General features: G+C 41.5%; 2 protein-coding genes across 2 annotated transcripts; one reads left to right on the forward strand and one right to left on the reverse strand.

Annotated features, from left to right (window-relative positions):
- Window positions 1-648: 648 nt before the first annotated feature.
- On the reverse strand, window positions 649-5549 carry vkorc1 (vitamin K epoxide reductase complex, subunit 1). The gene is made up of 3 exons (XM_036573268.1): window positions 5222-5549; window positions 3247-3356; window positions 649-2066 (listed from the first exon to the last, which is right to left on the reverse strand). Exons 1-3 carry the CDS (start codon window positions 5410-5412, stop codon window positions 1861-1863), a joined length of 507 nt encoding a protein of 168 aa, XP_036429161.1. The 5' UTR covers window positions 5413-5549; the 3' UTR covers window positions 649-1860.
- A 1680-nt stretch (window positions 5550-7229) lies between these two features.
- On the forward strand, window positions 7230-22571 carry mapk7 (mitogen-activated protein kinase 7). Its single transcript, XM_036573264.1, has 7 exons — window positions 7230-7642; window positions 9183-9504; window positions 10866-11031; window positions 11136-12556; window positions 15700-16922; window positions 19598-19731; window positions 20507-22571. The coding sequence occupies exons 2-7, from the start codon at window positions 9195-9197 to the stop codon at window positions 20658-20660; spliced, it is 3408 nt and encodes a 1135-aa protein (XP_036429157.1). The 5' UTR covers window positions 7230-7642; window positions 9183-9194; the 3' UTR covers window positions 20661-22571.
- Window positions 22572-24922: the final 2351 nt, after the last annotated feature.

Genomic DNA, 24922 nt, shown 5'->3' on the forward strand with positions numbered 1-24922 from the left:
TATATAGAACAAAGAACGCTTTGCATGATTAAAAGGTTCTTTGCATCTTGAAGTGGTTCTTCAGACTCATGGAGAATGTGCTGTAGATGGTTCTATATAGCACCTTTTTGTTCTAGTGTAACAAGCCTGACATCATAACAATAGAAGAACCCTTTTGGTGCTATATAGAACCCTAATCATGCGAAGGGTTATTTGAATGTTCATTTTCTTTACTAATGAACCCTTAAAGAACCCTTTAAGTGTGTACAGGTACTGATTATAGCCATGATATGTTCAGAAAAGCATAATGTATTGTACTAATCATTAATTACAGTTTATTTATCATTTAATAACATTTTGTAGTTCCCAAAATATTATAAAAACTATGTTTTGTTTTCTAGAGTATTTACATCTATACTGAAAAACATAAATGAATAATATTAAAATGTGATTCTAAACTTCTGAATGTTAGTGTTTATTGGTTTCCTGAAAAGCCAGTCGGCTTATTTCTGCCTCTTTTCATTATTACTACTATTTCATTATCATTTTCACCATCACTGAAAATACCTTCACACATCAGACTAGTTTATATGAGGTATTTGTGCTGCTTCAGCCGTATATCAGCAGCATATACACCAACACGAAGACATCAAGAACCAACAAGAAGGCTTTACTGTTGTAGTAAGTCTTTAATTAAGTAGGCAAAATAGTCAACTTATCACATCGTTTGTGCTTCTGTGTAACAATCTGACAGGCGAAGGATGCCGAACACTGCACAGCTTATCGTGTGGTACCATTTCAAACAGCTACAGTTCACATACATTATAAAAAATCACATCAGCTTTGACATTATACCCAATGCCCCTGTTGGTCTTAGCAGCTCCCATTAAAGGGCCCATACCCTTCACATATCAAGAACAGTCATAATTCATTTTTTCAACCTCTCTTTATCCCTTACACTGTTAGAAATAAAGGTTCTGTTCAGGAACATTTTCCATTCATCAAGGTACAAACAGTGTAAATGTTCCCTCAAAGCTCCAACAGTGGTTCTAAGGTCTGATTGTGAACCTTAAATAAGTTTTTCCACTCCATAAAAGTTCGTATTTGTACCTTTTCATAACCGAATGTTTTAAACAGAACAGTAAAATAAAAGCCTGGAGACGAGACGGGGTGTGTGGAGTCAGTACAGCTTAGAACATATCATTTCAGTGGATTATGGTTCAGTTGACAGTTTAGTACCTTTATTTCTAAGAGTGTAAAATTACTCAGGCTGTACCTTTAAGACTGATATATGTTAATGAGCTCTGTTCTGATAGGCTGGCCTGTACTGTATCACATTCTGAAAGCAATCTAGGTTAAAACCCTCCTTACAGCCTCAGCATGGATGATGGGGCTAAACAGCTGTAGGCTGAACAGGTGTATACATGCAAATGTGATGTTTTTTGTGACATCACAAAAGTAGAGAATTTAAAGGTTTAAAATGTTTTTGCAGCTTAGTTCCCATATATATAGACTGTATGTACTGGGAAGTAAATGGTACATTTAAAACCTTAAATTTTGAAAAGTCATGCAGTTTAAACTCTGTTTGAACTCTGTTCTCCACCAGAGGGCAGTCTAGAGCCTGCATCTGACGGCTTCTTATCTGTTTATTACAAAGAAGAGAGCATAGAAAGGTGACCACACACCTGCTGAGAAGCTCCATACTAGCTGCATCAGGTAGTACAAAGCATTTTTAAAAAAAATATATTATTATTGTTTCTTTTTTTAGAATAATGCCTTACATCCTATATTAAACTCTTATTTTAAAAACGTGAGGTAAAGTCAGTTTTTTAATGATATGGGCCCTTTAAGAGAGGCGTGACTCACACAGCGGGAGACCCCTCAGCCGGTCTTGTCTTTCTGAAGCCCTGTTCTTCTCTTCATGTTGGTGTACAGCAGAGCGAAGTTGATAATGTACGTTGAGACGCAAACCACGCAGAAATCACCAAGAACAAACGCCAGAATAGCAGCCAGATATACGGAGCCGGCTACTGACACCCAGGACATCATCACCAGGACCTGAGCTGCTGTACTGGACGCCATCTGACCTGCAAAAACACGAAACACCACCAAAGCACATTTTACTTCACTCAGAGGGGAACACTCGGGGCCTTCTATGACCTCAGAGAAGGTTTCTTTAGATCATTTTTATTTAATGGAATCTCCATGCTTGTTTTATTTAAAGGGGCCGGTTATGCACATTTTATTTTTGGGGTCTACTAAAATAGATTTACATGCTTCAGTTTTTTTCATTTTTCTTGTACTGTTCATCTCTATTCACTGAAGCACACTCCTGCGTCTTTAAGCCCCGCCTCCCAATGAGCCCAGTGTGCTCTGATTGGTCAGCCCATCAACTCTGTTCTGATTGGTCAACCTCAAGAGCAATCCGCCCCTGTCCTGCAGACAGACCCTTCTCTCCTGAGCAGCTGTAACTCCGCTGTGACAGTTTCTCCCGTGGCGTCGGTTCTGCCGGATTAGTTTGATCCAGAGTGGATCCTGAAAGTCCAGTCAGCGTCTCCACACAGATACAGCACTGAACACACTCTTCCTCCTCCAGTAGCCGCTGTGCACTGTGTGAGGGGGCCGAGCTCACCGGTAGGCAGGCAATAAGGACTGTGTTACGAGATGATGTCATCTTGTAACAAAGCAAAGGCAGGCAGCTGAGAAAAGTGGACTATGTGGGAGAGAGTTTCTCCCTCTGGAGGGAACGCTGAGCTTTGGGACTTTGCAGAACATTTACATGCAGAAAAAGACACAACACACTGAAGGGCAGAGACTAGAAAGGCATAATAGGCCCCCTTTAAACTGTGGAAGTATTGTAGGAATTCTCTTTTTCACTGTCATGTTTTGGTTGAAAAAAGTGTCAAAATCTTGAACCACCATACAGAAAACTATCCAATCAGGATTGTTTTCTCTGTAGTATTTAGGTAGATACAGCCAAGCTGCTCTCCCAATGGTTATGACTTCAGGAGCTGGACTGAAGGCCTAGTATAATTAGGAAGTGACAGAGGAATCAACCAATCATGCTTTGATTTACAATGGGTGAAAATTACAAACATGAGCAAGACCTGCATCTTTTAGTTCTCTCTTATACACTATGTGATATGGACAGTATTGATACTGTGGAAAATGAGTGTTGGTATCATTTGAGAATCAATATGTACTGAAAAAATCATTTTTGACAACACTAACTTGCACACAGGCTGATGAAACTGACTCAACACTCACCCAGGCCCAGCTGCAGGCTGTAGAAAACGATGCCCAGCAAACTGTTAGGCTGGTTAAGTGCACTGTCCTTGGCAACAACAAGCTGGACAAGTCCAAATCCACGTCCCCACCTGGCCAAAACCGTATAAAACATCACATATACTCGACATACTGTTTCTTCTTCACAGCAAAGAAGTGTTTGCTGTTCAAAAGGGAACAATTTGTTCATAATTTTTATCTGCACTGCACAGGGCTGGGCAATTAATCCTACTTTATTGTCAATTATGATTTTAGCTTCCAATAATTATGAAAACAAAATAATGGAGGTAAAATAATTATTGTTCTGTATTCCGCTTTGCAATGATGCTTTATTTTTTTCTTGTGTTATAAATCCAACACACCTCTTTCCTTTACAGCAATGTGTCACCCCTCCTAAAAAACCCAAACTCATCTAATTTATTTTGCTCTCATTTATTTATATTTATCACTTTCATGTATGTTAAGTGGGTGCAGTGTGTAGCGCTGTTGCCTCACAGTAAGAAGGACCTGGGTTCGATTCCCCGGCCGGGCAACCAGAGTCCATTTGTGTGGAGTTTGCATGTTCTCCCCGTGTCTGTGTGGGTTTCCTCATGCAGTCAGATGAGTTGGAGATGCTAAATTGCCCCTAGGTGTGTGTGTGCCTGCCCCGCGACCTGTCCAGTGTGTTTCCTGCCTTCTGCCTAATGAGCGCTCAGATAGGCTCCAGCGCCCCCTACAACCCAGATGATAAGCAGCTTAGATGGTGAGTGTATGTTTATTAGTTTTCAGTAAGTTGTGGGAATGCATTACAACATATTTGACTTTATTTTTATTTATTATTATTTATTATTGTTATTATTTTAAGTTCAATAAAAGCATAATGTTTCTAAGGTCAATAAGTAATCATGTTAAATAATCATGATCTCACTTTTGGCCAAAATAATTGTGATTATAAATTTCGACATAATCGAGCAGCCCGAGCACTGCATAAGACATTAGTATGCGTTATTTTATATACAATAACAACTTATACACTGTGGATTAAAATCTTGAATTATTATATAACAGCGGTCTCCAAACTTTTTGTCTTTTGGGGCCAAAGAAAAATATTTTCCGAAAAGACAAAAAAAATCTAATACTACACTATAATTATATATATATATATATATATATATATATATATATATATATATACACATATGTAAAAGTACAAGTAAGAATGTAATATAAAAATGTTCTCTCATTGAGTGAGGCAGTGGGGTTAGCTCTGTTTTACTCTATAAATTCTATAATTATCAATTTGTGATATTTTTGTCGTCATCTACCTCAATCAACACCTTTTAAAAACGAGACATTCTGAATATTTATTTTATTAGACTCATTTTCAGTCATTTTAAAACCATCTACAGCTCTGCTCATCTAACCTTTCTTTATTTGGTTAAAACTTCTCAGCTTAATATTAATTATCTGAAATCTGTGGTGCCCAGGACGAGCATACTGAGCTCATTTGGTACATTTATCTGAAACCAGTTTGTTTCTATCATTAAAAACACTTCTGTTTGTTTATATAAGGTGCGCTCAAGCATTATGGGAAATTACTGTGGTGAATTAATGGGCCTATTTAGACTGCACCGTTTCTGTTGGCTTATGACTGTCAGCTTAGAGCCCCCATAAAACCTGAGTCCACCCTGTAGTTATTTCTGAAAAGTCCAGCCTTTCGTTGTTACACGTGGCATCCAACTAGTGGGCTTTTGGATTGTTTTGACTGCTTTGCCTACAGCTTCTTGTTCGAATTCTCCGTTCCACCTTAAATAGCACTGCAGTTACATTCCAGCGCCTGTGGCGTTAGAACGCTGCTGCTGACCCATTTAAGGTGGACCGGAAAATTCAAATAAGAAGCTTCACAGCAGCGGAAAAAGGAGAAACATTGCTAAAAACACTTTGGACATCAGTGTCGATGCACAAAGGACGGGTTTACCTGGAGGTGAAGACTTTGGAGCAGCTCACCGACTCAGCCAGGTCACACATGGCTCGGTATTCGGGGTCGTTTTCCCGAGAAAGCTCAACGTGGAGCGCATAAACCGACAAAAACAAACCTAAAAAGCAAAGCAGAACACGAGCGAGCCCTTCCCACCTCGGCACTCCAGCAGGAGCTTTGCTCGGAGCCATACTGACCCAAAAATGACCGGAAAGTTCACTTATTTGTGCTGAAGAACCTCTACAATCAGAACCTTCAGGCTGTTTTACTCCTAAGCACAGCTGAGCTACGCTGAGGTGAATGAAAACCTCTGCAACGTGGAGGAGCGCAGAGAGGCGCTCTGATTGGACGGGCTGTGCCTGCTCTGATTGGACAGTGGGGACAGATGTGGCCAGCTGGGAAAAGCCACAAAGTAAGGACCGAGCAAATAACATTGAAATACCACTGCAAAATGGCAACACTAGGCGTTTTCTTTCTTTCTTTCTTTCTTTCTTTCTTATTTTTAATTTATGTATATTTTTGTTTATATTTGTATATATATATATATATATATATATATATATATATATATATATATATATATATATATTATTTATTCAAATATTACTTTTATTTTTATTTAACAGTTATTTGTAATATCGTAGTGCAACACCGTAGCAACCATCTAGCAACCGTTAAAGCTGCACAATACACTTTTCTCATTTATTTGTTTGTTTGTTATCACCAACTAGGAGTGGGAGAAAATTGATAAGTGCAATATCAACATATTTCAGGCTTTAAAAATAGTATCACTATACACGTATACATGTATCGATATTTTATTAGCATTTTCTTTTTCTTTTTTTCTTATTTTATTTTATTTATTTGGCCTTCTCAAAACTGCTGCCATACCATCTTGGAAACACATAAGTGTAAAATGTTCTTGTATGCTGTAGTTTTAACATCATCCTTCACTGGAACTGAGGGGCCCAAACCCTGATAAACAGCCCCAGCTCATCATCCCTCCTCCACCAAACTTTACTGTTGGCACTGTGCATTCCAGTAGGTAACGTTCTCCTGGCATCCACCAAACCCAGATTCATCCATCAGACTGTCAGATAGTGAAGCTGATTCATCACACCAGAGAACACGTTTCTACTGCTCCAGAGTCCAGTGGTGGCGCTTTACTCCACTCCAGCCGATGCTAGGCATTGGGCAAAGTGATTATAGGCTTGTGTGCAGCTGCTCAGCCATGGAAACCCATTTCATGAAGCTCCCAATGCACAGTTCTCGTGCTGATGTTGCTTCCAGAGGCTGTTTGGAGCTCAGCCTGAGTCAGTCCTGCTCTGTGAGTTTGACAGGTCTACCACAATGTGGCTGAGCTGTTTTTTGCTCCTAAGTGCTTCAATTTCACAACAATAGCACTTACAGTTGTCTGGGGCAGATCTAGCAGGGCAGAAATGTCACAATCCGACTTGTGGCAAAGGTGTCATCCTATGAAAGTGCCACGCTTAGAGTCACTGAGCTCTTCAGTATGACTCATCTCCTGTCAGTGTTTATATATGGAGATTTTATGGCTATTGATTTTATACACCTGTGTAGCTGAAACACCTGAACTCTATAATTAGGAGGGGTGTCCATATACTTTTGGTCATGTAGTGTACATTTTGGGTCAAACCCTTTATCGCAAAACTTTCATAAAACAGTGTCTCAGGCATCAGGCAGTGAATTCATAACCATTTTATGTAGTAACTTTCTGTGAGGGAGCTTTTAGAGGTGGACGTCTGGTTCCTATCACCACCACTGTGAACAGTTCTGACTCCGTAAGTTTCTCAAGAAAGGAGCGTTTCACACCAAACCACTCTGCATGGCTTTGTTTTCATCATAAACATTTAATTAGGCAGAAATTTTGGAAAATCGGTGGAGTTCCACTTTAACTGAGTTCTCCTGCTTTGTGCACACACAGACTATTGGACTCTGCTGCAGACCGAGGGGGAGGAGCCTCTGTCTGTCCTCACAGTGTACACATGTAAACACAGTTTAACGTTTACCAGGTGAACAAAGCGCTTTAAAAGCTCACGGCTTGTTCGTTTTGAGATAAAATCCGTTCAAATCCGTGTCAAACCGATAACCAGCCGGTAGGAGTAGTTCTGCTTTCTATTAAGATACTGTTAACGTTAGCTGAAGCTAATTTCTCACGACACCGCCCAAAGAATGGCCCTGTTCTACCGAGAAGGTCCCGCCCACTCAGCCAAGCGACAGACGCTATTGGCCACTCCTCGCGCAAAGCCGCATCCGATTGGCCGCTCACGCTGCCACTCATAGCCAACGCGAAAGAATACGAGGAAGTGGAGCAGGTTTACGGTTGCCTTAGTACGGATAGCTGACAGACATGGTTCTCCAGGAGCGTTCAGGATTATCGCGGCCCCGGTAGTTTTTCAGGTAAAAATAGTAGTCTGTTCTGGGTTTGGTTGTTATTTTAGTCTCGATGAAAAGGTAACAGGGGTTTACTTGTAACGAGGCTGAAGCTGGCTTTCTGTTCGCCAGCTTCTAGCTCGAATCCTCCCGTTCCACCTTAAATCGTGCAGCAGTTACATGCTGGTGCCTCTCTTATCTACAGCATCACATTATATTCCAGTTATTTCTGCACTCAGCTTCTTTAAAATATCAGATATGTTCTCAGACTGGTGCTCTATTCCAGCCTAGATAGTGACCTACGCCCAAATCTACGTCCAAAACTGTAAACAATAGAACCAGTTGTCTCAGTACAGTAGCTTACGGTGCAGTACACTCTTAAAAAGGTGGTTCTTCAAAGGTTCTTTAGTAGAGGATGTTCTGTATATAAGTATTACATACTTAAGTGGTTCTTTCCATAGTGGTTCTTCAGATTGATGGAGAATGTGTTATGTGTGGTTCTATAGAGAACCTTTTTGAAAATTGTGCTATATAGCACCAAAAATGGTTCTCCTATTGTAACAGGCTTGATATCGTAACAATAGAAGAACCCTTTTTGATTTTTCACAGAAACATATACAACAGATTTTCCATCAATCTGAGGCACTATTTCACTATGAAATGATTCTATATGGAACCCATGGTTCACAATGGAACCTTTGCCTTTAATAAAGAACCCTTAAAGAACCATAGTTTTCAAGAGTGTAGGCTGAGAGCAAATGTGGTGATACACTGGACAGCACCTGAATAGGCATTTTACACATCTAATATCTTGAATGGGCTGTTAGGTTTGGGGTTAGTGTTCTACTCTAGAGCAGATTTGGTTAAGTCACTCAAAGGAAAAGGGAAAATCCACCCATTTTTCAAAATTTCTGCATAATTGAGTGTTTGAGATGAGTAAGTCTGAGTGGTTTGGTGTGAAATGGTTCAGATGTCTTTACAGTGGTGGTGATAGGAACCAGGGGTCACCATGACTACAACACAAATATAGCCAGTTTACTTACTCTCCAGAACCACCAGTGAACCTACACGAGTCTTCTGAGTTTATATGGAATGTTGATGATGATTTGTCATACAGTACCCTCTTTTAAGCCAAAACCTTCTCAAAACTATCGTAAAACAATGTCAAGCTGTGTGTTCTTAACCATTTCATGTAATAACTTTCTGTCAGGGAGCTTTTAGAGGTGGACGTGTGGTTCCCATCATTACCACTATAAACAGTTCTGACTCGGTAAGGTTCTCTAGAACGGAGCGTTTCACACCGAACCACTCTGAATGACTTACATCACATCTTAACCATTTATTTAACGCAGATGTGTTGAAAAATTGGTGGAATTCCCCTTTAAGTGACTTTAGTGCTGGTTAATTATTACCAGGTGTTTAACACCTAATTTACTGGCCGAGGTGGTTACTGTATAACAGCCTGGCACCTGAGCTGTAACAGAAGTCTCACCCATTGTCTCCATACTGGATATGATGGCAAAGATAAACGGTGTCCACTGGTGTTACATTCTCTGTGTTCTGCCAGGTTTGATTCAGGATGTCGTCCAACGAGGTGGAGACCAAAAACAATGACTCAGTGTCAGTCTGTGACTCTGTAGACGCCAACAGCAAGAGAGAGAGCGACAGCGTCAAAAGCCGCCAAGGGTCTGTGGGAGAACTTCACACTCAGCCTGCTAGTGACGCATCTAGCAATGCAGACGCAAACACAGTGGCTGCTAAGAACCTGGCGCTGCTCAAAGCCCACTCCTTAGATGTGAAGTTTGAAGTTGGCGAGGAGTATGACATCATCGAAACCATCGGCACGGGCGCGTATGGTGTCGTCTCGTCCGCCAGGAGGCGGGACAATGGTAGGAACCCCTGTGCCAAGAATGCAGATGATGTTATAATAATGTTATACCTCAAACATAGCTGTTATACCGGCAAATCATAACTGAGTCATAACTTGGCCTGATGATATGCTGAGATCATCAGCAGCTTTGAGAAATGTTGAAATGAAATGAAGGCTACATAAAAAATTAGCCTTGGGCCGATAGTTGGTATTATTGAATGCTGGAAACTGAAAGCTGCTTTTGTTCAAATTAAAAGAAGTAGTGTTGCTGAGTCACTTTATTACTTGATTGTGTTTATTGTGTCCACCCTTTGCCTTTATTACAACATTCTTTTCTGGTGACTCACTTTCAGTTTGTCAAAGAAATCTGCAGACACATCTCCAAAGTTCAGTCTTAGAAGTTGGTTGCATTTTCTGCTTCTCACAATCCAAGTAATCATGTCATTCACCAAGTTTTGATGAGGTTCTCTTTAAATACTTTTTCAAAATAATCACAATCATCAGAAACATCCGCTCGGGAACAGGGCAGAGTCACAACCCACGTTACAAGATGTTCCTCCACATGTTCTGCAGTTACATGTTTCCACCAGAGAGGCCTTCAAATCCCCAAAACTTACATAGCATAGCTCGCATATTTTAAACATGCGAAATATCTAAAATTTTGACCTGAATTTTACAAATAATCTCAAACCTGAAAATATATATCATTATGGCCTAGTGCGCATACATACGGCATGTTTTCAGGTACTCTGTTTGTGCTGTATTGAAAAATGAGTTATAATATTGCAGGGGTGTCAAACTGACCCACTAAAAGGGTCATATTAAAATAAAAACTCAATAAGTCTGTGGGCCAGCTGTTTTATTTTATTTTTACTTACCATTTTGCCATGACCCCAACTGGCCATTGTTTGTTCAAAATATGCCAAAACTACACCTGCAAAAAATAGCCACTGAATAACGATTCAAAAATAATTTTAAAAGAACAAAGTGTTTTATTTAAAACAATACACTACATTAGCTGCAGATACTGTTAAACCTCTTTAAATGTCCCCACAGTAGTTTTTTTTTTTTTTAAAACTGGCCATTCGCTTGAACTAGACTGTGCTGTCCCATAGATCACTTTTGGGGAGGGGCTGGGAGCACACATTACGTTGCAGTGCATGCTGGGAACTGTATTATATATTAATATAATTATATACAGTCATAATAATTATATATTAGTACAAATTTAAAATAATTTTGCAGCCTGTATGGGATTGTGCCATGGGCCTGACTTGGCCCACGGGCCTTGTGTTTGAATTGAATTTTGAATTTTGTGACTGCACCTTTACTATGAGCAGTGAATGTTTTCATTCATTCATATTGCACATTTCTACTCAGGCCAGCAGGTGGCGATAAAGAAGATCCCAAATGCCTTCGAAGTGGTGACGAATGCTAAGCGCACGCTCCGAGAGCTCAAGATTCTGAAGCACTTTAAACACGACAACATCATCGCAATTAAGGACATTCTCCAGCCTGCTGTACCTCATTCGGCCTTCAAGTCTGTGTAAGTTTCAGACACTCGAGTTTTACGAGAATACTTGCCTCTTCGTACAGCTTCGTTTTCAATCTTCACAATCAAAACTTCTTTTCCTCATCTGCTCTTTCTAGCTATGTCGTCCTCGACCTCATGGAGAGTGACCTGCATCAGATCATCCACTCGAGGCAGCCACTGACCCCCGAGCACACGCGCTATTTCTTGTACCAGCTGCTGCGAGGCCTCAAGTACATCCACTCGGCCAACGTGATCCACCGTGACCTCAAACCGTCCAACCTTCTGGTGAACGAGAACTGCGAGCTGAAGATCGGCGACTTCGGCATGGCCCGAGGCCTGAGCGCCACACACCCAGAGGAGTCACGCTCCTTCATGACGGAGTATGTGGCCACTCGTTGGTACCGAGCGCCCGAGCTCATGCTGTCCCTTCACCACTACAGCCTGGCCATCGACCTCTGGTCAGTGGGCTGCATCTTCGCCGAGATGCTGGGCAGGAAGCAGCTATTCCCGGGCAAACACTACGTGCATCAGCTGCAGCTGATTCTGTCAGTTCTGGGCACTCCACCCGAGAGCATCGTAGGTGCCATCGGAGCCGAAAGGGTGCGTTCGTACGTCCAGAGCTTGCCGTCCAGAGCTCCGGTGCCCCTCTCCAGACTTTATCCTCAGGCCGAGCCGGCTGCACTGGACTTACTGGGCGCCATGCTGCACTTCGACCCTCGCGAGAGGATTAGCGTGTGCCAGGCTCTGGAGCACCCCTACCTGTCCAAGTACCACGACCCGGATGATGAGCCTGTGTGCGTTCCCGCCTTCGACTTCGAGTTTGACCGGCAGCCAATGGGCCGAGAGCAAATAAAAGAGGCCATCCTGGCTGAGATCCAGGACTTTCACCAGAAGAAGCAGGGCAACCGGAAAAAGATCCAGTTCAAACCCTTGCAGAGAGCCAGCAGTGCTAGCTCTGGTTCACCAGGGGGCGCCATGCCTAATAACACCCATTCAGCAGTGCCACAGACAAACACTACACATGCTCAGCAGCAGAAACAGAGTCAAAATTTGGCAGCCCCGCCGACTAACTCGGTTCCTCCGTTTTGTAAGCCAGCTGACCATCTCACTCATATTTTGCCTCCCTTGACCCAAACAGGAAGCTGCCAGGACGTGGACATGCCCAGTGCCAACTCTGACGGCCAACCGGAAACCATAGACCTCACCACGCCCACGTCAAGCCAGGGCACACCCCCCTGTGAGCCAATGAAAGAGTGCACAAAAAGAGAGCCTACTTCACCAGGTCAGGCTCCTCCCAGGCAGTCGCTCTCTCAGATGACCTCTACATCGCTCCCCAGCCTTCCTCAGTCCGGTCCCTCTCTCTCCCTCTCTCAGTCCCAGGCCCAGTCTCTCTCTCAGTCGCTTTCACGCTCGCTTGGAAAAGGGCCAAAAGCAACAACTGGGGAGACCACCAGGAAGGAAGGAGCGATTTCAGATGACACCAAGGCGGCCCTCAAGGCAGCTTTGCTTAAGTCAGCACTGAGACAGAAGGCACGAGGTATGTGGAACCGTACATGAATAACGTGTTACAGTCTCCGTTCAGATGCACTCTCAGTGACGGGGCTGCGGGTCGATTCCAAAAAGAGTCGATTATCCAGGCATTTAGGAATCGTCTCAAATGCTGAAACATATACCCTCTGAAAATTAGGGCTGCAACAAACAACCATTTTAATAGTCAAATAATCTGTGGATTCCTGAAACGAATAATCGATTATATGGATTATGAATCACTCAATTACCAAATAGCTCTGATGTAGCGATGAGGTTTTAAATTAGGCTTGAGGTTGTTTTATGCATTTGTTAACTAACAATGAAGACAAAGATAAATAACTTATTCAAAAATTCACTGTTTTAATAAACTTTCCTGCTAATACAAAAGATAATTAAAACTCTAATATCTTTTTCCGGGCAAATTATGATCAAAGCAGCAGCAATTAAATATAATTTAATCAAAGTAGCAGCAATAAAAATTAACAGAACCAAATCAGTGAGCCGATGTGTTTCCTCTTCAGATGCTCCAGCATGGACGATGCCAAGTCAGATTAAGGCCCAGTCCCATTTCTTCCTTTTACCCCTACCCCTTGTTTTCAAGTGTCACCCTTGCCCCTTGGACCTGAGTTACAGGGGGTCGTGGTTGAAATCTTCCTCTGAAATGGGACCCTCAAATAAAAAGAGCATCACTTCATTAACAGCTGCTAGCGCTGCTCTGTAGGCGACCCTGCCAGTCTGCAGTGACAGCAGAGGAGGGTAAAGTTCAGCTCCTCACTGCTGGGCTTTAGTTACATTTAGGGCATCATATGCCTTCAAAGAGGGGGGCAATTATTTATTATCACCAACCCCTAATTCTTCAGTGATATGAAGCTGAAGTCAGATGTTCACCAGCTTCTTGTTCGAATTTTCCCCTTCCGCCTTAAATGGAAGACATGAACGCGCAAATCAGAGGGCTAAGGGCTAAGTGGTAGGGGCGAGGGGTGAAATGGGATTGAGTCATGATCTACAGTCATATCAAATGAAGTATTTCAGTGGAATGCAGTAATATTTAAATACAGTGCTCCAGATAATTTGTAACTGCAAGAAGTGGAGAGGGAGTTAGTCTCATGTTTAAGCAGTAGAACACAGAGGTGTGTGTGTTATCGTGAAATAACATCACGGCTGTGATTTGGTCGCCGTAGATCATCACAGCCGTGATGTTATTGGCGATAACACACTCCTCGAGTGTTCTGTTGCTTTAATACAACATTTAAATAAATACAGTAATAAATTAATAAACTGGGCCGTGAACGCCGCGTTTAATATGTTTTAATGTTCGCAGTTCCTTCACCAAATTATAGTTCCTTAACGAGCAGCTTGTTGCTACGTCAGAGTAACGAGCTCCGCCCACTCGCTGCACAGCCGGCAGTTCGTTCTCCAGCTCCACACAGACAAACTGACCATTTGGGAATTTAGTGTAGTCAAAGTAACAAAGCACAAAGTAAGAAGTAAAAACGTTCAGATGGCTTGAGCGTCTCCTACAGCTGTCAAAGTTGTTGCTTAGCAACGGCGTCTCAGCAGAGTGATACAGTGTTTGTGAAAAACCTGTGATGTTATGGCGAAATAACAGCACGGTTAGAACACTTCTCAACCAATCAGCTTGCGTGGCCAGAACTGACTGTATATGTAATGTATAAGTGTGTGTGGGTGTCCTTCAGTTCAGTCCGTGGGAGCTGAGGAATCTGATGGCTTGCGGAAAGAAACCGTGCACCCATGCCAGCTGAGGTCAGCTTTACGAATAGCACAACTGGCAACCTTTTTTTCTGAGTTTAGCGTGAAATGCTCCCACACTTTTGAGGGTTCCTGAGGCTGCCATCGCGCTTTTGTTAACTGTCCATTAAGCGGTAATGTCAAAACGTTAGTGAGCATGAGAAACATGCGTGGTGACATCACCAACTAATCGACTATTAAATTAGTTGCCAACTAATTAGGTCAGCGATTTTAGTCGACTAAGTCGATTAATCGTCGCACCCCTACTGGAAAAACCAGGAACAATTTAGTTAGCCCACGATAGCCAGCTAAGGTAATTTGGTCAGCGTTTGCTCTCCAAATGTCCCTGTTAAAGTCATATGTCCTACTGTACTGCGCAAAAGTCTTAGCACAGTATTTAAAACCTTTTATATTGGCACTAAGTGCGCTTGTGCTTTTAAAAACTCCATAAACCATCATAAAAAACACAAAGATGAATACAGTAAGAAAGGGAACTACAATGTCTTGTTTTCAAAAAAGTAGTTGATTTCAGATAGTTTAAAGAACATAGCCTGAATTTAGACGTCTCCTTGACTATAGTACCTAGAACCTAGAAACATAAAAAATGTAAATAAAATATATATATATATATATATATATATATATATATATATATATATATATTTCTTTTTTAGGGAGCTTCTGTTCATAAAAACTATATCGTTGTTATAATGTAGTGGATTTTTGTAAAATGATGGAAAGTTGCGGTGACAGATTTTAAAAATGATAACGTTCTCCTGGTGATTTTAACTAAGTTTTATCTAAGATTAATGAGTCTATATTACACAAAGAGGTATATTATTTCATATCTACGAATATTGTACACTGTGGTATGACTTCTCATGCTATGAATATAATAGGGAAGCACAAAACCTTGCTGTTAATGTGTAGTAGGGGGTCCACAAGACTGCTGTTCACTGTGGTTTGGGGTGAAATGGTTGATTGTAGAGACTCAGATTTCTTTACAGTGGTGGTGATAGGAACCAGGGGTCGCCATGACTACAACACAAATATAGACATTTTATTTACTATCCAAAACCACCAGTGAACCTACACGAGTCTTCTGAGTTTATACAGAATGTTGATGATGGAAAAACAAAAACTATAGTTTTCCTTTGGGGGCTGTTTGGCTTTTTTATACGATTATTCTACTATTTTTAAGCATTAAACTCTTCAGATATTCCTGTCATGACCGCAGTGAACAATTCTGACTCCGTAAGCTTCTCTAGAACAGAGCGTTTCACACCAAGCCACTCTGAACGACTCTGTTTACATCTTAACAGTTTAATTAATCAGACCTTTTGAACGTTCAGTGGATTCTCCTTTCCCTTTAAAGAAATGTTTATTTTCTCTGATCTTCAGATGGGGGTTCTGCAGCCGTGGGCGTAGACCTTGGTGGAGGCTTTGGAGGCTCATCTTCCTTGCTTTCCTCCTCTGGTCCAGAACACAGGAGACCTGTTACTGCGCAAGAGAGGCAAAGAGAGAGGGAGGAGAAACGAAGGAAGCGCCAGGAGCGAGCGATGGAGCGAAAGAGGAAGCTTAAGGAGAAGGAGAAAAAGGAGGGCAAAAAAGGGGAGTCTTTGGGTGGGGTCTTGCTGAGCGACAACGACAAGAAGCTGTTGGAGCGGTGGGGGCGAATGATGGACGGCCGAGGGGACAAATCCCAGGCTGTGGACAACATCCCTGCCAAGACGAACGACAAAAAGGCAGGTTCTTGTCAAATACAGGCGGGCAAAGGCCTGATACAGATGCCCTCAGACACAGGAGACTCACTGCCCGCCAAACAGCCGAATGAGCTGCCAACCTTCAAACCGCCCCAACAGATTGTGCCTCAGATCGGACAGTGTGTGGCGTCTGGAATGTTCCATCCACCTACGACCTTCAGTTCCCTGCCAATCTCCCTGGGTTCGACTCAAAATGGGGACGTAGGGATGGTAGCCATTGGTGGAGGTGTGGGTGTGGTCGATGGTGGAGGGGCTCTGAGCATAGTTGGAGGTGGGACTATTGGTGTGATGGCAGCTCCGTGTGCCTTTGCCAAAAGCAACATGCTTAAACCTCAACCCCAAGCTCCGTTCCTTGGGGGCGGGACCGTATTCACCTCCCTAGAGAACTGGACAGGAGCCCAGGCCACTGTAGGAACGTCTCAGCAGGTCCAGCCTCCCCCTCCACGACTGAGCCATCCGGCCCACACAAACTTCCCCCAGCAGCCAACTCAGATCCCTCAAACCCAGCCTCTTCAGCACCCTCAACAAACGCCCGCTCGTAACCCTCCTGTCAAGCTGCTCCCCTCGGACACCTTCATCTCCAAGCCTCCATCCCTCACCCCCAACGGGACGACCACAAGAGTTGGTTTGCAGGACACCAGCACACCTCTGCCTACCCAGGACCCTGTAGGTGCTCCTCAGTCTCTGGACAAGCTCTGTTCCGTCCTCGCCGAGCAGCAGAACGGTGCTAATTCACAGGGGCCTTCTCACACAGCTGGAACATCAGCCCAGCCCTGCCTGAGTCTCTCCGACACGGGACCACCTGGGACCAGCAGGGCGCTGGACATCCATACGGTTACACTACAGCTTTCCAAGTCACAGGTGTGTTGTCGTGGAAACACTGGGACTATCTTATCATTTTTTCATATCATCTGTTATGGATACTGCCTGTAATTATTATATGCATTTCCTAATGTTCAGGTTTAGATTCTGATTATTCTGGCAAAATATAAGTATAAAATTCTATATGTACAGATACACCGATCAGGCATAACATCATGACCACCTCCTTGTTTCTACGCTCATTGTCCATTTTATCAGCTCCACTTACTATATAGGTGCACTTTGTAGTTCTACAGTTACAGACTGTAGTCCATCTGTTTCTCTGATACTTTATTAGCCCCCTTTTACCCTGTTCTTCAGTGGTCAGGACCCCCATGGACCCTCACAGAACAGGTACTATTTGGGTGGTGGATCATTCTCAGCACTGCAGTAACACTGAGTTAGTGTGTGTTGTGCTGGTGTGAGTGGATCAGACACAGCAGTGCTACTGGATTTTTTAAACACTGTGTCCACTCACTGTCCACTCTATTAGACACTCCTACCTTGTCAGTCCACCTTGTAGATGTAAAGTCAGAGACGATAGCTCATCTGCTGCTGCACAGTTTGTGTTGGTCATCCTCTAGTCCTTCATCAGTGGTCACAGGACGCTGCCCACAGGACGCTGTTGGCTGGATATTGGTAGGTGGACTATTCTCAGTCCAGCAGTGACACAGGTGTTTAAAAACTCCAGCAGCACTGCTGTGTCTGATCCACTCAGACCAGCGCAACACACACTAACACACCACCACCACGTCAGTGTTACTGCAGTGCTGAGAATGACCCACCACCCAAATAGTACCTGCTCTGTGAGGGTCCATGGGGGTCCTGACCACTGAAGAACAGGGTAAAAGGGGGCTAACAAAGTATGCAGAGAAACAGATGGACTACAGTCTGTAACTGTAGAACTACAAAGTGCACCTATATAGTAAGTGGAGCTGATAAAATGGACAATGAGCGTAGAAACAAGGAGGTGGTCAGAATGTTATGCCTGATCGGCGTATATGTACAGTTTATGTAAAGGTATAAGCACCAAATTTTGTTGAGGTGAAAATAATTAAACACATCCTCTACAGAGACACACTTCTGCCAATTTTAATGCACGGTTGCGGTTTATTTACTGAATTTAACACATTGGAAAAAATAATAAAGCATAAAATGGCCTGTGAAAAGTTATGGTTCATTTTATTTTATTTTTTCCAGTATGTTAAACCGAGCAAGTAAATAGAAGTTGTGCATTAAAATGTGCAGAAAGTGTGTTTCCTGTAGAGGATGGGTTTATCTTATGTACTATATCTGCTACCGTCTCTTGCCGTATTAACATTTTTTTATTTCCATACAATAATAGCTTATACAATGTGGAAAATATTATAAACTATTCACCAAAAGATATTTTAGGTGTTATTAAATTCTAAATATTCCATAATCATATGTTTACATTCATTTTTTGTAGTTATCTGCCTTCAGATTTGATCTTCAGTTTTGATACATGATTAATTCTCAGTATTCATTTTATTATTACTATACTCTCGATGTTCTACAGCTTTCTCAGCCTTTTTAGAATCATCTGCATTCTGGACGCACCTGACGTTTCATTTTTAAAGTTCTTAATACAGTTTTATGAAAAGGTTTAGGGACTTTTGGTCAAATTACACATTTTGTTGATTTTCTAAGTGAGAAATTACACCACATCTGTGTAGGACAAACTTAAAGGTGACATATTTCTGGACATATTGATATGAAAACAAAACATAAAATGTGTAATTTGACCATGGGTGCCCAAACTTTTGTACACTACTGTAATTATGACACTATATGAGGCCTTTGAAGTTGCACAGGATGAGCACATAGAGCCATTTTAGACGCTTTTGCAACCAAAGTGATTTTATATTATTGACACTTTTTCCAAACATTTGAATGGTTAGTTTCTTTATACATACATTATATATCACTGCAAAACCTCGTATCCCCATTTTTGTCGTTTTTCAGTTTTTGACATAATTTGAAAATACCTGTTGTCCTTTACATTGTGTGTAAATTTCATGATGAATGGACCAAAAGAAACAGCCCTAAATGACTTGGAAAAAAGTCTGGTTCCATTGACTTACATTAAAAGTAAAGTAGGTTTTTTCCTTCTCCTGTGAAGTTGCCATTTTGGAGATACAAGGTTTTCTTCCGACAACAGCTATAAATATATATAAATTTCACATAAACCTTATTTTATATATATATATATATATATATATATATATACACACACACATATATATATATATATATATAAGGCTGAGAAAGCTGTAGAACATCGAGAGTATAGTAATAATAAAATGAATACTGAGAATTAATCATGTATCAAAACTGAAGATCAAATCTGAAGGCAGATAACTACAAAAAATTAATGTAAACATATGATTATGGAATATTTAGATTTATATATATAAAATAAGGTTTATGTGAAATTTAGAAATGAAAAGATGAAAGGAGAATGTCGCCACCTAGTGTTGCAAAGCAGCAACTGTTCAGCACTCAGGCAGGACCGAGGAACAGAACAGTCCATAATCCATGATACTGATCCTGAAAAATGACCATCATCAGTGATGTACATGTTTGTTTCACTGTGTTGTCTCTCATCATCGTCTCTGTCACTGAATGTGAAACTCTGCTCTTTTCTCTGCCAGGTTGAGGATATTCTGCCCCCAGTTTTCTCAGTGACTCCTAAAGGCAGCGGGGCAGGATATGGGGTCGGCTTCGACCTCGACGACCTCCTCACTCAGTCTCTCACTGACTTCCAGCACTCGGACCTCAGGGAAAGGTCAGTCAAATGTCCAGAAATAAATTACTAAAGCGTTTTTTTGTCTCTGTTATGATCCAGTGAGATGCATTTACAGCCTTTACAGTACTTAAAGGGACAGTTCAGTGTTTACAGCTTCATCTTCACCTGCTGCATCTCTGTCAGACTGCTGATTGCAGTTATTTCACTGTATAGAAACTTGAAACTCTGTTATAACAGAAGCCGATGGGCAGCTTTTTCTTGACAATGGTGGCGAAAGGAACCAGGGCGTCACAGATGTAGCCATTCTATTTACCATCCAAGGCAATCAGTGAACCTACACAAGTCTTCTGAGATTTTATATAATGTTGATGGAAAAATAGTAAAAAATCTTTGAGGACTGTTTTCTTTGGAGACTGTTTTGCCTCACAGTGCCTAACGTACCTCTCCATCAGAAATAAATATATAAAAATACATATTTTAGGCCAAAATCCTATATAAAAGCTTTATATCTAAAGTAGAACTATGTCTGAGGCATCAGGCAGTGAATTCATTTTGTTTAACTCCTTTCTGTGAGGGAGGTTTTGGAGGTGGACGTCTGGTTCCTATCACCACCACTGTGAACAATTCTGAGTTTCTCCAGAATGAAGCGTTTTACACCAAATCACTCTGATTTTGCTTTGTACATATCTTAAAGTTTTAAAATCCTAACTTTATTGTATTGGAAGGTAATGGATTTCCCCTTTTAAAATGTTGTCAGAGTTTTTAATGATTAAAAATATGTTTAAAAATATGTTAAAATCTCTTTTCACATCAGCCACAATGACTCTGCCCCCCTCTCCGCATCCTTGCTCTCTGATTGGCTGGAAGTCCACCGCATGACGCCCGCTGACCTGGAATCACTCCAGCAGGAGCTTCAGCTTGGATCTCCCATGATCCTGTCTGATAACTCCACCCTCCCTGAGACCTGATGACTGCATTCCTCTGCTCACCCCTCCTTTATGGGTCTACTGAAGTGAGAATGTGAACAATAACAGCACAGAGGCATCTCTACCAGCGTGTTAGCACAGCCTGGACCTTCCGGTTCTGTAGATTAAGTGTTTTTCCTTCTCAGCACCTTATGTTCCACTCAAGCTCATGTACTGTACATCCTCAATAAGTGCCAACTGGACTCCATACGCAGTCTGACATCATGTTTAAAGGGTAGCTAGTCTTTTTCAACCAAACCTCTCTCCTATCTGTGGATTGCTGTTGTTTACCTTGCGTAACTGTTCACATGTTTCCTTTTATAAGTGTGTTCTTCCTCTGGCCTTACATGTTAGGCTCAGGCTTTACCTCTGTTAATCAGTGGTTAAAGGGAAGTACAACTGATTTTTCAAAATTGCTCATTCAGTGTCATAAACAATGTCAGACACCAGGCAGCGAATTCATAACCATTTGGTGTAATAACTTTCTGAGGGAGCTTTTAGAGGTGGACGTCTGGTTCCCTTCACCACCACTGTGAACCATTCTTACTCTAAGTTTCTCTAGAACAGAGCGTTTCACACCAAACCACTCTGAACCACTCTGTTTACCTCTTAACGGTTCAATTGTGGAGAAATTTTGAAAAATCGATGGACTTCCCCTTTTATAGGTGCACAATTTTTGATGCATTCTCACCCATGACCAGTTATGAAGACAGTTTAGACTTTGCTAGCATTTTTGGTGCTAATATGACAGCAGTCTAATCACAGGTACGAAAACAGAAGCTTTAGGTTGAAAAACACCCTCATTTAACACCCTCAACACAAGATATGAATAACTGACGTGGTCGATGTCAAATTTCTGCCGTCTGTAGTTTAAACTGGGGCCCGACCGATACTAAAATGAGCTGAAAAGTCTGACAACTGATAATATCAACTGATATATTTTTATATTTGTTAGTCATTTGTTAGTAATGAAAACATCCAAAACCCTGAAATTCAGGATTGAAACCAAAATAAAGTTTTTAAATTATTTTTAACAAGTCTTAATTATTTATTTACCATTTTATTTATTCTTTTCAATTAATGGGCTAAACAAAACTACAAGGGATTAATGAGAATACACTTTTATTATTGATAAAAATCAACTTTTAATGACTAAACTGATTGCATTAAATAAGAACAGTTCACATAAAGGCGTCATCCAGGTCATCCAAGGCGATTGGTATGTATATATATATATATATATATATATATATATATATATATATATAGCTGATAGTTTTAGTGTTTGTCCACTGCGGCTCAAACTGCTTGATGGTGTTTGTGCTGAGGGTGCAGGAAAGTGGGGAAAAAAAGCATTATTATTCAGCATTTCTCATTTTTATTACCATTAAAATGACTTGTAAAGTGTTGTTGTGGCACAGCAGTCTAAGGTTTTATCATCAGGAGATCATCAGTATTTTTACTGATACCGGAAAAAGCAGGTCATCAGCATCGGCTGATCTTATCGGCCAGCGAGTACATCGGTCGGGCCCTACTTGAACCAGTTCATGTCTAAATCTTCAGGGCAAAAACAAAAGATCTGCCCATTTAGTGGCAAAATCTAGAAGGTAAAAAGGGTAAAAGCTGTAGAAAGACAGTGTCTGAACTCGTCTGCTCAACAAACTGCAAGAGTGGCACCAAGGTCACTCAGAGTGCAGACGGGAAAACATCAAGGCAGCGACCGGCGGCCCCGCAATCACTGTGAAAGCCAACACAGCCCAGCACACTCCAGACCGCTGGAACCCCGACTGGTGACGCCCGAGTGCAGTATTCAGCACGGACTAGTCAGACTTCAGAGTACATCGATTTGCATTTGGATAACCGATTTTGCACCAGCATCACAATGAACGTGTTTAAAATAAAGGAACCAAAAGGACAAAACAGTGTCGGTGCGGTTTCCTGATGAGAGTGCAGTTTCACATCTGTTTTCGTGTTAAAGCAAAGTCACAAAGCAAATTTACAGTTTTAACACAAATGTAGTTCATCATGGGTCTCTGAAGTTTGCATCTTTAGTTTTAGCACTGGAGCTGCGAGGCTAATGTAGCTAACAAGTAATACCAATTAGCACCTTGCTAACTGCATGACTAATTTATCACACGCTTGCCTCAAAACACATCATAGGTTTCAAGATGGCTCCAACTACTGCAGTGATACCTTTATTCATTTTGTACAACAATTTTTTTGTTGTCATACAGTGTCAGAAACCACAGTCAGTGGCTTGTTCAGTTTGAACTGTGTTCAGCTGAAATCTGGCAAGCTGGACATTTTATTACCATCAAGCAGTAACTTTACCTTGCCTCGCAATTTCCCATACATGTACATACTTAGATGGGGTGTTGGGTCCATTCAGGCACGTCAACGGCGCCGCCATTTTAGGGAGGTCAACACCGCTGCTGGACTGCATTCAGTACCATTACAGAGCGGCAGTTTAAGAAAGATACTGTCCAAAATTACACTATTTCAGGAATATTACACTCAGAAAGTGGGATAGGATTATATAACGGAGGGAACGCAGTGATCCACACTCATGTCTGTGTGATGCGTATTGTTTGTGTGGTGTTTGTGTAGATATGGCCGTGTGGTTGGTGAAGCACAGAGAATCTGCTGATGTGATTGTTTTTCTCTGGTTTTATATGAAGCTTATTTCATTTAATAGTCTATTCAGGGGGTCTTGACTTGATGTAGTAGTTATTTATTTACAATGATGGTTAAAGCTTTGTAGCAGTAAATTACAGCATTCCTTAATCCGTGTAGATATTCATAATAGATTAACGTTAGCACCTTCTTACACGAGGCTGAAATTAGCTTCTTTCCCAGCTTCTTATTCAAATTTTCCCGTTCCACCTTAAATGCTGCAGCTTCAGACACCAGAAAGTGACTGCTGCACCATTTAAGGTGGAACGGGAAAACTCGAACAAGAAGCTGGCGAATAGGAAGCCAAGTCTACTGTGTTTTGGGGGGTTTATTTTATTTTTATGTGTATTAAGATTAGAAGTGATTCACACATTGATGGATTTGCTGATGTGTGATTATGTTTCTTGCGCTACACTCGGTTTTTAACGTCCGGTACAGACTGAATACTCTCCTGTTGGTCTGGACAGCTAATTATCACGATCGGTTATTAAAGTAAAAGCTACCGAGAGCAGATCCGTGGAGCCCAGATTAATCTGTGTCTGAGGATTATAACTAAACAAATGTGGTGAAAATCGGTTGAGTAATAAGGAAGCTGTGGCCGATTTAATCCTGAGACTCGTCGTCTCTCAATAAAAGTGAATCTGTTCATAAGCGGATCTTGACCTCTCCAACATGGTGGACTCAGCTAGAGAACAACAGGCAACATGGCATCTAGATATGGATATCTATGGGTAATACCAGTTAGCGTCATGCTAACTGCATGACTATCACGCTTGCCTCAAAACACAATTTAGGTTTCAGGATAGTTCTTACTACTGCAGTGATACTTTTATCCATTTTTGTACAACCAATTTTTGTTGTCATTCAATGTCAGAAACCACAATCGAAGGCTTGTTCAGGTTGAACTGTGTCTCATCTTGATGGTCAGCGAGAGCAGCTGGTTACAAAGCTGAAATTTGGCAAGCTGGACATTTTTTTTACCACCAAGCACTACCTTGCCTCGCCATTTCCCCTCGGTTGAATCCTTGATACCACCTTAATAACTGCTCCGTTATTACATTAGCTTACATGAAGTTTTTAGGTGATCCAGAGGGGCGAGGAATTGAATGGACATTAGCATCAATATCAGCAGCAGAACTTGCCTAGAAATTAAGACCCGATACTCTTTTCAAACCCTAACAAATGGCAGACAAAGCTATTTATAAGCCATAGTAATGAAATAATGCTTAATATTTCACAACCATAACAGCGGATTTGTTCAGACTGGGCTGTAGGTAGCAAACGACATCACTTTGCTACCTTGCTAGGTAGCAAGCTAAAGGCTACATAGCCAGCAGCAACACGCCTGCAAAGCTTAGAGCCAGACAAAACATTTATTAATGGCATTAATGAACACGGTGTTCGTATTTTAAAGAAAAGGTCAAGTAATGGAGGATTCTGCCCATTAGCGTTGTGCTAACGACATGCCTAAATCACTGCTTCAAAACACACAAGTGGCCAGAAGTAGACAAAATTCAGGCTTCAAGATGGCTCCTACTACTGTCTCTAGCTATGATACTTTTACTCATTTTAGTAGTTGCCACAGCTGTACC

The sequence above is a fragment of the Colossoma macropomum genome, unplaced genomic scaffold, assembly GCF_904425465.1.
Source record: "Colossoma macropomum unplaced genomic scaffold, Colossoma_macropomum, whole genome shotgun sequence".
NCBI lineage: Eukaryota > Metazoa > Chordata > Actinopteri > Characiformes > Serrasalmidae > Colossoma > Colossoma macropomum.